The sequence below is a fragment of the Rana temporaria genome, chromosome 9 (genome assembly GCF_905171775.1).
Source record: "Rana temporaria chromosome 9, aRanTem1.1, whole genome shotgun sequence".
NCBI classification, from domain to species: Eukaryota; Metazoa; Chordata; class Amphibia; order Anura; family Ranidae; genus Rana; species Rana temporaria.
Genome location: NC_053497.1, coordinates 136,248,948 through 136,261,581, shown reverse-complemented (window position 1 = coordinate 136,261,581; position 12,634 = coordinate 136,248,948). Strand labels below are relative to the sequence as shown.

At 44.5% G+C, this 12,634-nt stretch overlaps 1 protein-coding gene across 9 annotated transcripts in view; it reads left to right on the top strand.

The window, feature by feature from the left end:
- PRRC2B (proline rich coiled-coil 2B) overlaps window positions 1–12,634 on the top strand; it is a 187,126-nt gene that overhangs the window by 142,070 nt on the left and 32,422 nt on the right. For all 9 annotated transcript variants that reach the window (XR_005743619.1, XR_005743620.1, XM_040324610.1 and 6 more), the window contains one exon: window positions 4,287–4,391. Coding sequence is in view for 7 of the 9 variants with exons in the window: in XM_040324610.1 (XP_040180544.1) it covers window positions 4,287–4,391 (105 nt within the window). In the remaining 2 variants the exon portion in view is untranslated. The remainder of the gene's footprint in view (window positions 1–4,286; window positions 4,392–12,634) is intronic.

The following is a 12,634-nucleotide window of genomic DNA, read 5'->3' as shown; positions in this document are numbered from 1 at the left end:
AAATAAATGAACAATCAATAATAAATGTTAAAGTCCAAAGTGAATAAAGTGATGATAATCCCTATATTCTGGAACGGGAAGTGAGAAAAACCGCCACCATCCAATATAGAAGAGGCTTACCGAAGGCAGTGAATCCAAAAGAACGTATGTTCAGAAGGGTCAACTGAGCATGGTATGAACCACTGAAAGAACTGGATCCTCAGCTGCAGTTCCCAAAGAAACGATACCCACACCAATTAACGTGAACAAGAGGGTGCTTCGATGGTAAGTAGCTTAGACGCATGTACCGCCAAGGATCATACCACAACCAAGCATCAATACACAGTGAGTCCCTCTGTGGGCTCGTTGGTGTGGGTATCCTTTCTCTGGGAACTGCAGCTGAGGATCCAGTTCTTTCAGTGGTTCATACCATGCTCAGTTGACCCTTCTGAACATATGTTCTTTTGGGTTCACTGCCTTCGGTAAGCCTCTTCTATATTGGATGGTGGCGGTTTTTCTCACTTCACGTTCCAGAATATAGGGATTATCATCACTTTATTCACTTTGGACTTTTTTTGAACATTTATTATTGATTGTTCATTTATTTGGTGATATATATTTATTTATTCATTTGTTTAATATTCACCGTTGGACACCATATGTTACATACAGGTGTTTAGTTATTATATATGCGTCAGGAAGGAGCGTCTCAAACGGCCGCGAAACTTGTGGACATTGCTGAACAGAGATAGGGCTCAGATAAGTATAAGGGGGACTGCTACATACAGAAGACTTTTTATCTTAATGCATAGAATGCATTAAGATGAAAAGCCTTCGGACTTTACAACCCCTTTAAGTCTTTTTGAAATGTCCATTGGTTGTAAGCATTAAATGAAATCCTCCTAGATTGACTGTAAGCTCTAACGAGCAGGACCCTCTGATTCCTCCTATATTGAATTGTATTGTAACTGTACTGTCTTCCCTCCTGTTGTAAAGCACTGAGCAAACTGTTGCCGCTATATAAATCCTGTATAATAATAATAATTACTAAATACAGTTGGTTTTGGGGGGAATGGCTTTCAAGGCTAATATACAAAAAAAAACAAAGTAAAACATACCATGACTATCTCATATAATCAATGTAGGTATATACTGTACAGTTATAAAATCCATAAAACCATAAAATATATAATGGCTATTAAATCTCTAGGTCAGTAAAATGGTGGTGAATTTGACAATCAAGTTGAATCCAATATTCATTTAAAATCGTATGTGGTTCATATTTATGTTTAGCTTATGGTTATATTGTTAGACTATACTGTCATAGTATTTGTTGGCTTATCCAAATTTGTTAAAAATAATTGTGGGTAATCAAGTGGATATGACCTAAGGGTCTGTAAATTTGGGTCGTAAAGAATTTATAAAGAAGTTGGTCCACAAAGACCTTGCAGAATTTTCACAAGTCGTCTTCCAGGACAGCCCATGAGACCTAGGGCTCCTGCTACCAGCACAAGAAACACGTTAACCCCTCCAGATAAAAGGTGCTCCTCTATGCCCTCCCCTTCAGTATTAGTGTTTCCTCCGGACGGGAGAGTTAACATGTTCCTGGACCCTGATGATTTCTATGTATCATGGGCTGTCCTATGGGTACTCGCAGGGCAGTCCTTCTCCTGCCCAGAGCGATACCTCATCCTGTGGTGTTGGAGGTGGCTGCTCATCCCACTGTCCTCAGTGCTTAGAGAGGGCTAAGACCGCTGGAGATGTCTGGGGAGCAGGATGGTGTAACCCCAAGTCTGGCTTGGCAGGATGTTCTGCAGCCCGGGTTGGGAGCGTCCCCACCGGCAGCGAGGCTGGCCGTGTCGGGGAAGAAGGTAAAAGCTGTTCCCAGGCTGATGAAGTGAAGGGGCGGAGCTCCTGTGCTGTACGCTGGCCCACAGGAAGTGCCGAAACTTTACTTCCGGGCACATTAATGTCATCAGGGATACTGGGTGGCTGGTGTTGATGGTGGGAACCCGTCAGAAGCTGAGGAAATACTTTGTGAGTGGGATGGATTCCTCTGCAGCTCCTGTTTAGGCAGTGAATGCAGGCTCTGGCACCAGCACCTCACAGGTAAACCTTGGGATCTAATTCACTCTTGCATATCCTGTGGAGCTTTTCTCCTTCACCATAGGCTTGGTGAAAGGGGGCATCTTTTCTCTCTTCTGCACTGGGGTGTATTTTGGAGAACTGGGGTGGTGTAAATTTCAACCTGGTGGCCTTTTGTTTTCTGTTTGCAGGCCAAGGTTTGGGACAAGGCCCAGGCGCAACTACCCCAGGGGAAATGTGCAGTCTGCTCAGCCAAATTAAGCTCCTCTTGAAGTAAAGCAAGCTGCCGCACATGTGGCTTGGTAAAAGATGACCCAGCAGTATCTTGTCAGAAAATGCTCACATGTGTAAGGGATGAGCTATCCTCTACCTTTTGAATCACTTATTGACAAAATGCAGGATCTCATCAGGATCAGTCTTCTGATAGAGCTGCAAGTTTTTCTGGCGCTCCGCATCTGAGCGCTAAAAACAGGAATATAGAGGCGGAGACTAGGTCGCCTCATTCTTCCCAGGAAGTATCAGGATCAGAGGAAGAGCCCAAGGATAGAGAATTTGTCAGGGGCTCTAGGTACAAATTATCACTGGAAGATGTCAATGATTTGTTAAAAGCTATCTATGTGACACTTGAGATTGAAGAGGAGAAGGTTCAAATGTCAAAGCAGGATCTTATGTATAAAGGAATGCATAAGAAAAAGGCCTGGGTTTTTCCTGTGCACGGCTCACTTCTAGATGCAATCAAATTAGAATGGGAGAATCCAGAGTGGAAACCATTTTTTTTACAGCAGCTTTGAAAGGAGGTTTCCTTTTGATGAAGATGCGGCACAACCTTGGACACAACAAGTACCCCAGGTTGGACGCACCTCTTTCAACAGTTTCCAAGAATGCAGACCTGGCGTTTGACGACATGGGAACGCTTAGGGATCCTATAGATAAGAGAGGTGATATCCTTTTACCCAAGGCCTGGGACTCATCACAGCCCATCTGTGCCATGTGATTAGCTTTAACCAATCACAGCAAAACAAACTGATTCGGTTTTATTCAGTAAAATGCTTGCTTATAGCAATGTAATTCACTGCTATAAGCATACATAATATGTAAAAAGTACAATGTTTCTATGGTAACAATATATTGCTCTGGTCACAGTGTGTTAAAAAAAATGGTAAAAAGAGAAAAAAAATGGAATAATAAAAAATGTGTCCATCACAGCCACTTAATTTTCAAAAACATTTTTTACCAAGGAAATGTAACTGAATACATTTTGGGCTAAATTTATGAAGAGCAATTGTTTGCAAAATTTTTATAAGGTAAACTAATTTAATTTATTTTTCAAAAATGTCAGTTTTCTTTAACAAAAAATAAAAAACCCAGTCAGGATTAAATACCACCAAAAGAAAGCTCTAATTATGTGAACAAAATAATAAAAAAATTTGTGTACAATGTTGCATGACCACACAATTGTCATTCAAACTGCGACAGCACTGGAAGCTGAAAATTGGCCTGAGGAGGAGGATGGGGGTAAAAGTGCCCGGTATTAAAGTGTTTAAATCTGTTTCTTGAAGTACATCACAAGACGCAAGGATTCCTCTGTTCCTCATTGCTGGCTACAAAATTGAGACTTTTCTGAGCTGGGGGGTTATTCATTTTTTTTTTTGGGGGGGGGGGGGTAATATCCATCACCTGAATGTGGCAGCATTAATCCAAGTAGTCATGAATATGAAGAGCCTTCTGTCCTGTGATGTACTTCAACAGAGTCTTCTTGTTTTAAAATAGAACATCTATTTGTTAATCTCATTGTATTTTTTCTTTTTCTTTTTCTTTTTTTGAATAATAATTTTATATTAAGGTAGGTTTTCTAAAATAATCTGTTGCTTTATTTGTTCAAGGCAATGTAACAGAATGAAAGATTGAAAGATTATCGCACTCCCACCCGTGCATACTCCCCCCTTCCCTGAGTGCTCCCACCATTTTTCTGTCAAGGCCCGTAGAAATACCTTTTGCTTAAATGTATGGTGGAGCATGTGGTGACCTTCCCTTGCTCTCAGGATGCAGTGTTTAGACCACAGCGGTCATGTGCCAGCCTTGAACACTCACGTGAGGGATGGGGTGACAAAATCTATACATGCATCAGATGATTGCAGGGCGTACACAAGACTGTCACTTTGCCTTGAGTGTCTCTTTAAGCGGTGTCTGAACTTTTCATAAATTTTCTTATCTCCTCTTAGGCAGGGCTTTCACAATCTATACCAATGCTGAGGAGAGATCACCACCTACAACAAGGCATGGGCCTCAACCCCATTTCCTACCCTACTGCTGACCTCACCTTAAAGGTAAGAACCAGAACTGATTCTCCCCTTTGGCAAATTATATCCAATTTCTGCTAAAGGTAAATATGTTGTACATGCATCCACGTTATTAAAATAAAGTGCATGTATTACATTTTTTGCATTCAGGCTTTCAAAGCATTGCAACCACAAGCCATGCATAGTAGGTACAATGCACATGCGTCTGCATTGTTGACATCACATCTCCTGTACCTAAAAGAAGGTATGGACCTTCTTTTATTGGGTTGGAGGAAGTTAACACTTGACCACAAGGGAGGTGGACAGGGGAAGGGGGATGTCAATGCCTGTTGGCTTCTGGTCCTAGTATATTTTAGATTTTTGGGGTCCAGAATATGCAAAGATTGGCAGCCCTCCACACTGCTGGTGCAGCTCCTCTTTCATGGCATAATTTTCATTGTCTGGGAATGAAAAAAGTTTTTATTTTTTTAAGTAATCTTTATATAATTGGTTTAGAAACCGCATACAATCCAGTAAGGAAAAGGGGGCGAATCAAAGTCATCCATTTGTCAACAGTTTCAAATAGGTGACAATTTCATAACAAAAGGTCTGATTGACCGTCCAACATGAGGAATCGCTGCCTTATTACCTTCCCAGATGGAAGCTAACCCCACATCATCTGTGGAATTCTCCACAAAGTATAGAGATATCGAATCCGATACCTGTTTCAGTGCCACCACATCATCTAAGATGTTCTCATTCAGTCTTCAGCCCACGACTTCATGTCTGAGGACAATGGGTGTAAGGAAATGGAGATTGGGGCATGATCAAATAAAGGTTCACCCTATAAAAAAATTCTAACACTGCATCCAGCCCAGTCCTGCATATAAAATTACACCGAATAGAGCCGAGCTTCCTTCGGGAAGTCGTGACGCGATGTGTGCGCCGTCGTTTAGCATGTCAATCAATTGGCATGACAATAGGAACGCCCACTCCCGCGGGATTATCTACCCGGAAGCCGCGGTGAATTCCACGGCTAAACGCTATCTACGGCGAAGAAAAAAAAAGGTCAGTGTAATTTTATATGCAGGACTGGGCTGGATGCAGTGTTAGAAATTTTTTATAGGGTGAACCTCCAGTTTAATGATCCGATTGATGCACTGCGGAGCAACTCCATAGAATACTGATCAGCAATAAGTCTAGTTTAGTGTATAGTGCATAAGTAGCCAAATAGTAGCTGAAGTCCTTATTGGTAGGATGGAGTAACCTCCAGCAGCCAACCAGATAGTTAGCATTCAGGGATTTTCTGAAATGTTTCAGGAAAGCAAATAAGTGTGTGGAGTGGCCCGAAGATGTATCAAGCTGTGGGTTCAGACTCGCATTAAAATCATTAACCCAGAATCAATTGGCCCTCCCGAAAACCAGAGAGTGACAAAGAAGCTATGAAGGCAAGTTGTTGAGTTGTGCGTACACAGCTGCAAAAGTGAATTTACGGTCTAGAATTGTGCCTTTCAGAAACACATATGTGCCATTGGGGTCAACTACCTGGTCTTTCATGACAAATGGGCATTGCTTGTGTATAGCTAAGGCTACCCCTCCTGACAGTCTGTGGGGAATTGATAAAAAAAAATCATTGATTTTAAAGGTGGGTGGGTAGACGGGGGACCGAATCAGTGTTAAAGTGTGTCTGCAATAAAATGTGTGTGCACCCAGTTGCATTGTCTCGAGCCATTACTTACTGCGTTTACAAGGTGATCTCAAGCCTTGGACATTGTAGAACACGACCTTCGGGAAAGCTATAGCGGGGGGAGGGCCTATTGTCTCTGAGACCACCATCAGGAGCAGAGAGAACTAAGACAAATCGATCCACAAGATAATAAGTGCTGAAAAAAGAACATGCATAAAAACCTGAGAAGGTACAAAAGGGAGACAAAGCCCAGAAAGAGTGTCCGGGAGTTCAATCTCCTCCAGTCGAGAACCTCCATCCAGTCCTCTGGCCACAAAATAAAATGGAAGCCAGTGACCAGCTCGAAAACCCAATAGGGGGACATAACCTCTAGAAGTTGGCCTATTTGGGGAAAGTGACACAGCATATGGTGCGGGCTCAGCAGAGGACCCGCTGTTGATGAGTTGCAAGCCTGCAGCCTCAGTGAGTGTAACACATTACCACAGCAGTAAACCTGGTGGAAGTTGGTCAAATTTACTACAGGATTTTAGAACTTGGGGGGGGCATCCAGAAAGTTCTGGAGAGTTCAAGGCGCTACCCCAGGGGATGATGGGATGATGAAGAGATTGTAGCGTCGTACGAGAAGAGCTGCCTCTATTCCTTTTCTGGCCTGTGCGTCGTGCGGGTTGCCATGGCTGTGAACGAGATGCAAGTGGGATATCGGGAGGACTGCTAATCCGCAATGTCCTTTGCTGGCAAATTGAGACGCTTCAGGAATTGGGGTAAGTTGTCCTTGGTCCGCAAAATGAATTGCTTACCATCTCTTGTAATGGACAGGTGAATTAGCTTAGCATCTTGTAATGCCTTAAATAGGGGCCTCACACGCTCATGCCGTGGCCATGCCCCTATTCAAACTGGTTTACCATGCCTGAATGCATGGGTGGCTGGCATTGGTAGGATATATCTTTTGTAAGCTTTGTCAAGCCCCTTTTGTTAACCTGTTTTTACAGGACTGTTGACTTTTTGTTGCTGTGTTGCCCGACACTCAGTTTGGACACCCAAAGGCACCTGAATTACTTTATCATATGTCCCTAATATACAGAAAATGTTGATTCTTGACATAATGTTAAGTGACACAGGTCCCTCCCCTCTGTTATGATCCACTTCCACTATTGCTTTGCTGCTAAACTGGGGCATGTTTGGAGGGGAAAGGGTAATACTAGGCTGTTTTTACAGCTTTTTGTGCCAGTGTCCCATCTCCATAAGGCTGCAACATAACCCAGTGGACAATTACTTCATTCTAAATCCCTTAATGTACTCCAAGAAAAGGATTTACAGTAAGTGAAAAAATCTTTCCCTTTCTCCATTTAGATTTTCTGCTGATTTTCATACTCATCAACCTCACTCTACTTAGTCAAGATTTAAGTTTTTTTTTTTTAAGTCTCTGGTTTTTGGTCTTTTTTTGGGCATACCTTATCTTTCCAAACTTCATTTCCCTGAAGATTATGGTTAGTTATGGTAAGACTTAAAGGGGTTTTCCACCCATTTTTTAAGTTTATTAAAAGTCAGCAGCTACAAAAAGTGTAGCTGCTGGCTTTTAATAAACTGACACTTGCCTGTTCCAGCGTCCGCTCCTCTCCTACCTGGCCGGCGTCTTCATTGTCACTGTGGGCACCCGACCGTGACAGCTTTCGGCTTCACGGCCGGGCACCTACTGCGCATGCGCGAGCGGCGCTGCGCTGTTTGATTGGACAGGCGATCGCCTAGGACCTGACGTGTCCTAGGCGATCGCCTACAGGGAGGGGCTGCCAAAAGGCGATTAAGCTTAATCGCCTTTGCAGCCCCTCGGAGGAAGTGGGACAGGAAGTCCCCTTCTCCTGAAGCCCCCACTCCCCCCCCAAAAAAATTACATGCCAAATGTGGCATGTAAGGGGAAGAGGAGTGGGTTAAGAGGAAGTTCCATTTTTGGGTGGAACTCCTCTTTAAGCTCCATACACACTATTAGATTTTCTGCAGATTTTTGTCTTCAGATTTACCAAAACCATATAGTGTGAAGGCCTGCCTAATTGCATACACATTGAAACTCTTAAGATTTGACCTCTCATGGTTTTGGTAAATCTGAAGACACAAATCTGCAGAAAATCTAATAGTGTGTATGGGGCTTTACTCTGGCCATAGATGGGTCAGTTTTTTTTCGTTCAACCAGAAAAACTGACCAAATTCCTGTATCCACACATTTGAGGTAGATGGGGGTGGCGGAAATCATCCCTGCTGTGTCCTTGTATTCTGACAGCAGGAGGACTTCCCCGCTATCGGAATACACAGATCAAGGCCTAAAAAAGCTCCAGGACTAAAATTGCCGGCGCTAAGGGGATCGCATACCAGCTACCGGATCGGGTGGATGATTGCTTAGCATAGCGTGAGCACGGCGTGAGGGATGTGAATCACCGATCGTGTAAACTGGGCAGCACACTGTCAGCAGCGGCCGCTGAAGCAGAGCAGTCCCCCCGCTCACGCTACACACGTGGATTGCCGGGAGAGAGAGCGGAGTGTGACCGCAGCAACTGCAGTGAAACAGCTGACAGGTCAGTGGAGCGGGACGGAGTTGGGGTATAGCAGCGAGGTGAAGAGGTCTGAAGTATAGTGTGTTTATTTGCTGCTGCCTACCCGCTGACACCCGCTTGTCCTGGGTCCCCGCCTGCCTGGAAATTTAGACTATCTGTCAGGCACAAATAGTGCTGACAGCTCCTGAAGCTCTCGGCGTTTATGTGGAGAGTTGGGGAGAGAGGAGAGCAGGTGTGGGGACTGAGTATATACCTGTCAGCTGGAACATTTAATACACTCAGTACTATCGGTACTAGATTTTTATGACTCTCTTGGCCAGCCTTTGACAATATCTGCTGTGGTTCTGAGAAGGGGGGGTACTTGGATTTTGGGAATCCCTGCTACGGGATTGGACAGTAGCGGCGGAGAATACAAGGGATGCGCCCGGGCAGGCCACGCGAGAGTCGGACATCACGCAACGCGGCTTTGGCAGCACATCCACAGATAACAGCTCATACATCCAGACCCGCAGAGCAGCAAGAGATCCAACGGTACTTCCCGGCGATTCAGGGGGGGGGTCGCCTCCCCGAAGGTAAGAGCGGGGTACTGGACGGTAAGGGGCTGATAACTGGTGCCCTCAACAGGACTGTACCTCAGTATCAAATGTCCATTAGATCAGATATGGAGGTTCTACAGGCTCCGCCACTGAGTCCTCGTTCTTCGACGGTCTCACCGGGGGCCTCGGCACCCCTCCCCCCCGGGAGGGTGGGGGGCTGAAGAGTGAGATTGATGTTTTGAAGACCTTGATTCAAGCACTCCCTACCAGGGCCGATATTACTGACTTGATTATTAAAGTGGAAGAGGCACATACTAGGGACTTTGAACAAGTCCGGGGTGAAATAAAAGAGCTAGAGGGCCGTACATCGGTGGGAGAGACCGGGCTGAAGGCCCTGGAGACACGGGTGGGGCTGCTAGAGAGTGAGAGAGATATGCACAGGGATGTGTCGATCTCTCTCCAACTGCAATTGGAAGAGCTCCAGGATAGGAATCGACGCAACAACATACGGGTTCGGGGTGTTCCAGAACCGGCAGACCAGGAGGACCTACAAGAAATTATTAAGGGGATTTTGCAGAACTTGATGAACGATTCTACCTTAGTAAATTATGAGATGGACAGAGTGCATAGGGCCCTCGGCCCTAAATCAAAGGACAGTAGACGCCCGCGGGATGTAATTTGTAGACTACATTATTTTCCACATAGGGAGGCAATCCTTCGGAGGGCATGGGAGGCCGGTCCAATTGACTTCCAGGGAACTACTGTGAAGATTTTACCTGACTTATCCAATGCCACCCTTCATAGACGAGCGCTGCTCCGTCCCGTCTTAGACAGGGTGAAGGCCTGGGGAGGGTCGTATAGATGGAGGTTCCCGATGTCAGTGCTTATTAAAAAAGGACAGGTATCTTTTTGGCTTCGCTCAAGGGTAGACCTCCCAGGTCTTTACACATTCCTGGAGATGGAACCATTTGCGGTCCCCGACTGGCTACAACTGAACCCCAGAACAGTAGATGTTAAGTGACTTTGAATCTTGAGAGGAGGAGGGAGGGGGAAATTGGGGTAGAACTGGACCAACTTTTTGTTTTTTCCTTTTTTTCTTTTTTTTTGGGTGTCCTCCCCTCCCCCCGCTCTCCTGGGCCTTTTTTCTCCTTGATTTTTCTTTTTTTTTTTTTTTTTTTTTGAGCGAGAGAGCGGGGGAGGGAGGGTATGAAAATGAAATGCCAGGTTTATTATTGATTTAAGATAGAGGAAAGTATATAGACGATATAATTTGAGGAAAGTATATACTTGCCCTGTTTGGATAGTCATTTAGACAATTGATATATAGTCATGTCAAATGTGTTTTTTTTTTTTTTTTTTTTTGGTGGTTATGCTCAAGTCCTGAACTAGGGTTTTTGGGAAGGTAAGGGTAACACATTGGTAATCTTTGGGGTTTGGGGTAAGGTGGGAGGGGGGTATAAGGTATAGTAGTGGGTTTGTTCTGTTTGGGGGTTTTTCTCTTTTTTTCTCCTTTTTTTTTTTGGGGGTTACAGGGAGGGAGGGTCTCAAGGAGGGAGGGTGGGTTGGGGAGACGGGGGGAGGGTGTACTACCGGGTGCACGGGGATGTATCATGATAAAAATGATATATAATAAGGCCTAAACATATGATGTGAAGTCAGGAAAGCAGAAGTGAACTGTTCTCCTTTTATATGCATAATTCTCCTTTTTTTTTTTTTTTTTTTTTTTTTTTTGTGTCAATCCTGGTAGAGTGGCAGACCCCCCTTTTTTTTCTCTCGATCTTGTTTTCCTGGCATCCTGGGGATCCCCGACCTATACTAAGAAATTAGTAACCTAAATAGTGATATAGGCTCGGAGTAAGTAGTAGGGGTGGGGTGGGGGGGTGGGTGGTCTATTTGCTTGTTTTATTTATTTACTTTTTCTTTTCGTTGTTTGCTATATCTATTTTTTTATTTTTTTATTTATTTTTTTTAGACACTGAGGTAGTAAGTTGGTAGAGAGGAGTGCATGCTGTCCATGCTTCTCATTATGGGGGGGGGGGGGGGGATCACTTATTACAACACATAGGATGGGGGAGGGGGGGGTCTGAGTTTGTATGCTCTCCTCTGCCCTCACTCCCACTTTGGGGGTATACAAATAATATTCCTGTTTCTGTTTGGACACTGTTTAATTCAGTTTACCTGGGACCTAGGTTGTAAAGGAAAGCACATGAAGAGCACAGGGACACTAGGGGGGGGGGGGGCGGGAGGGGGCTTTTTAAGGGGTTAGGGATGGTAGTCTATTAGAGAAAGATGGGGAGGGAGGTGGGGGGTAAGATTGGAACTGTAGACTTAGTATGAACCCATCCTGAACTCTTCCTGAGCCTATCCTGATGGATTGGTAAATGTAAATGATTCGGATCTATTAGGGGGGGATCTCACGGATGCCAGGATTAAACTATTGGGGGGTTATTAAGGGGTTGAATATTGTGTAATTACAATCAGTATCAACTATTAATACTCCCATTCGAATGTAGGGAGAATAAAGGTTATGTAAGGCCTAAGTATGGGCCAAGGTTAAAGGTTGAATATAAGTTGTGAAGTAGTAATTTGGAGAAACCTAGGGAAAGGGAGCACCCGGGGAGGGAGGGCACTGGGAGGCACAGTATGTGCCCTTCTTTCTTTTTTTTTTTTTTTTTTTTTTTAACAGGACATTACAGGGCAAAGTTAGTGACTGTTATTAGTACTAGATGTGGTAGTTCTACCTGGAGTTTCTATGGGTCTGGGGAGGCTTCCCCCTTTCACCCCCCTCCCTCCCTTTTTTTTGGGGGGGGGATTGAGGGAGAGGGGAGGTGATAGGGGGGAAGGGGAAAAATTCTCTTTTTTCCCCTCTTTTTATCTATTTTTTATTTTTTTCTCTCTCTTTTTCTGTTGTTTTCTCTCAGACTGGAAGGGGTGGATGTATGGAGCGGGGTGGGGACGGGGAGCTCCCTCACTGAGGCGTGCGCAAACAATCTTCCCCTGTTAGGCCAACACTCACAGGGTTTAGGGGGTTAAGAGTGTCCAAAGCTTTGGCTTGGTGGTATCCCTGGGGGGGGTGGGTATAAGATCTCCTGCCCACGGCTAGGTGATACCAGCTTAGATTAGGGAGGTGGGTCGGGTTTTTTTTTTTTTTTTTTTTTTTACTTTTATATACTCTTTTTTTTGTTTTGTTTTTTTTTGTTTTTTTTTTGTTTTTTTTTTCCTCTGCCTGTGTGTCTCCCCCGTGACCCTCACGGCGTGACTCATCCTGGTGTCCTGGTTGTTGGAATACACAGAATCTTGAGGTACCCCTGGTGGGCACTGACCTGGCTTCAGACATGGATCCATTGGTAGTGATATCAATCAACGCCAAGGGTCTAAACATACCTGAAAAGAGGAGGATCTTAATACAGGATTTGAAGAAAAGGGGATGCAATATTGCTCTGGTACAAGAGACCCACTTTAGGACGGGCGGGCCCACCTTTCTTTCAGGTAGACCCTTCCCGTTGGTATACCATGCGACAAATC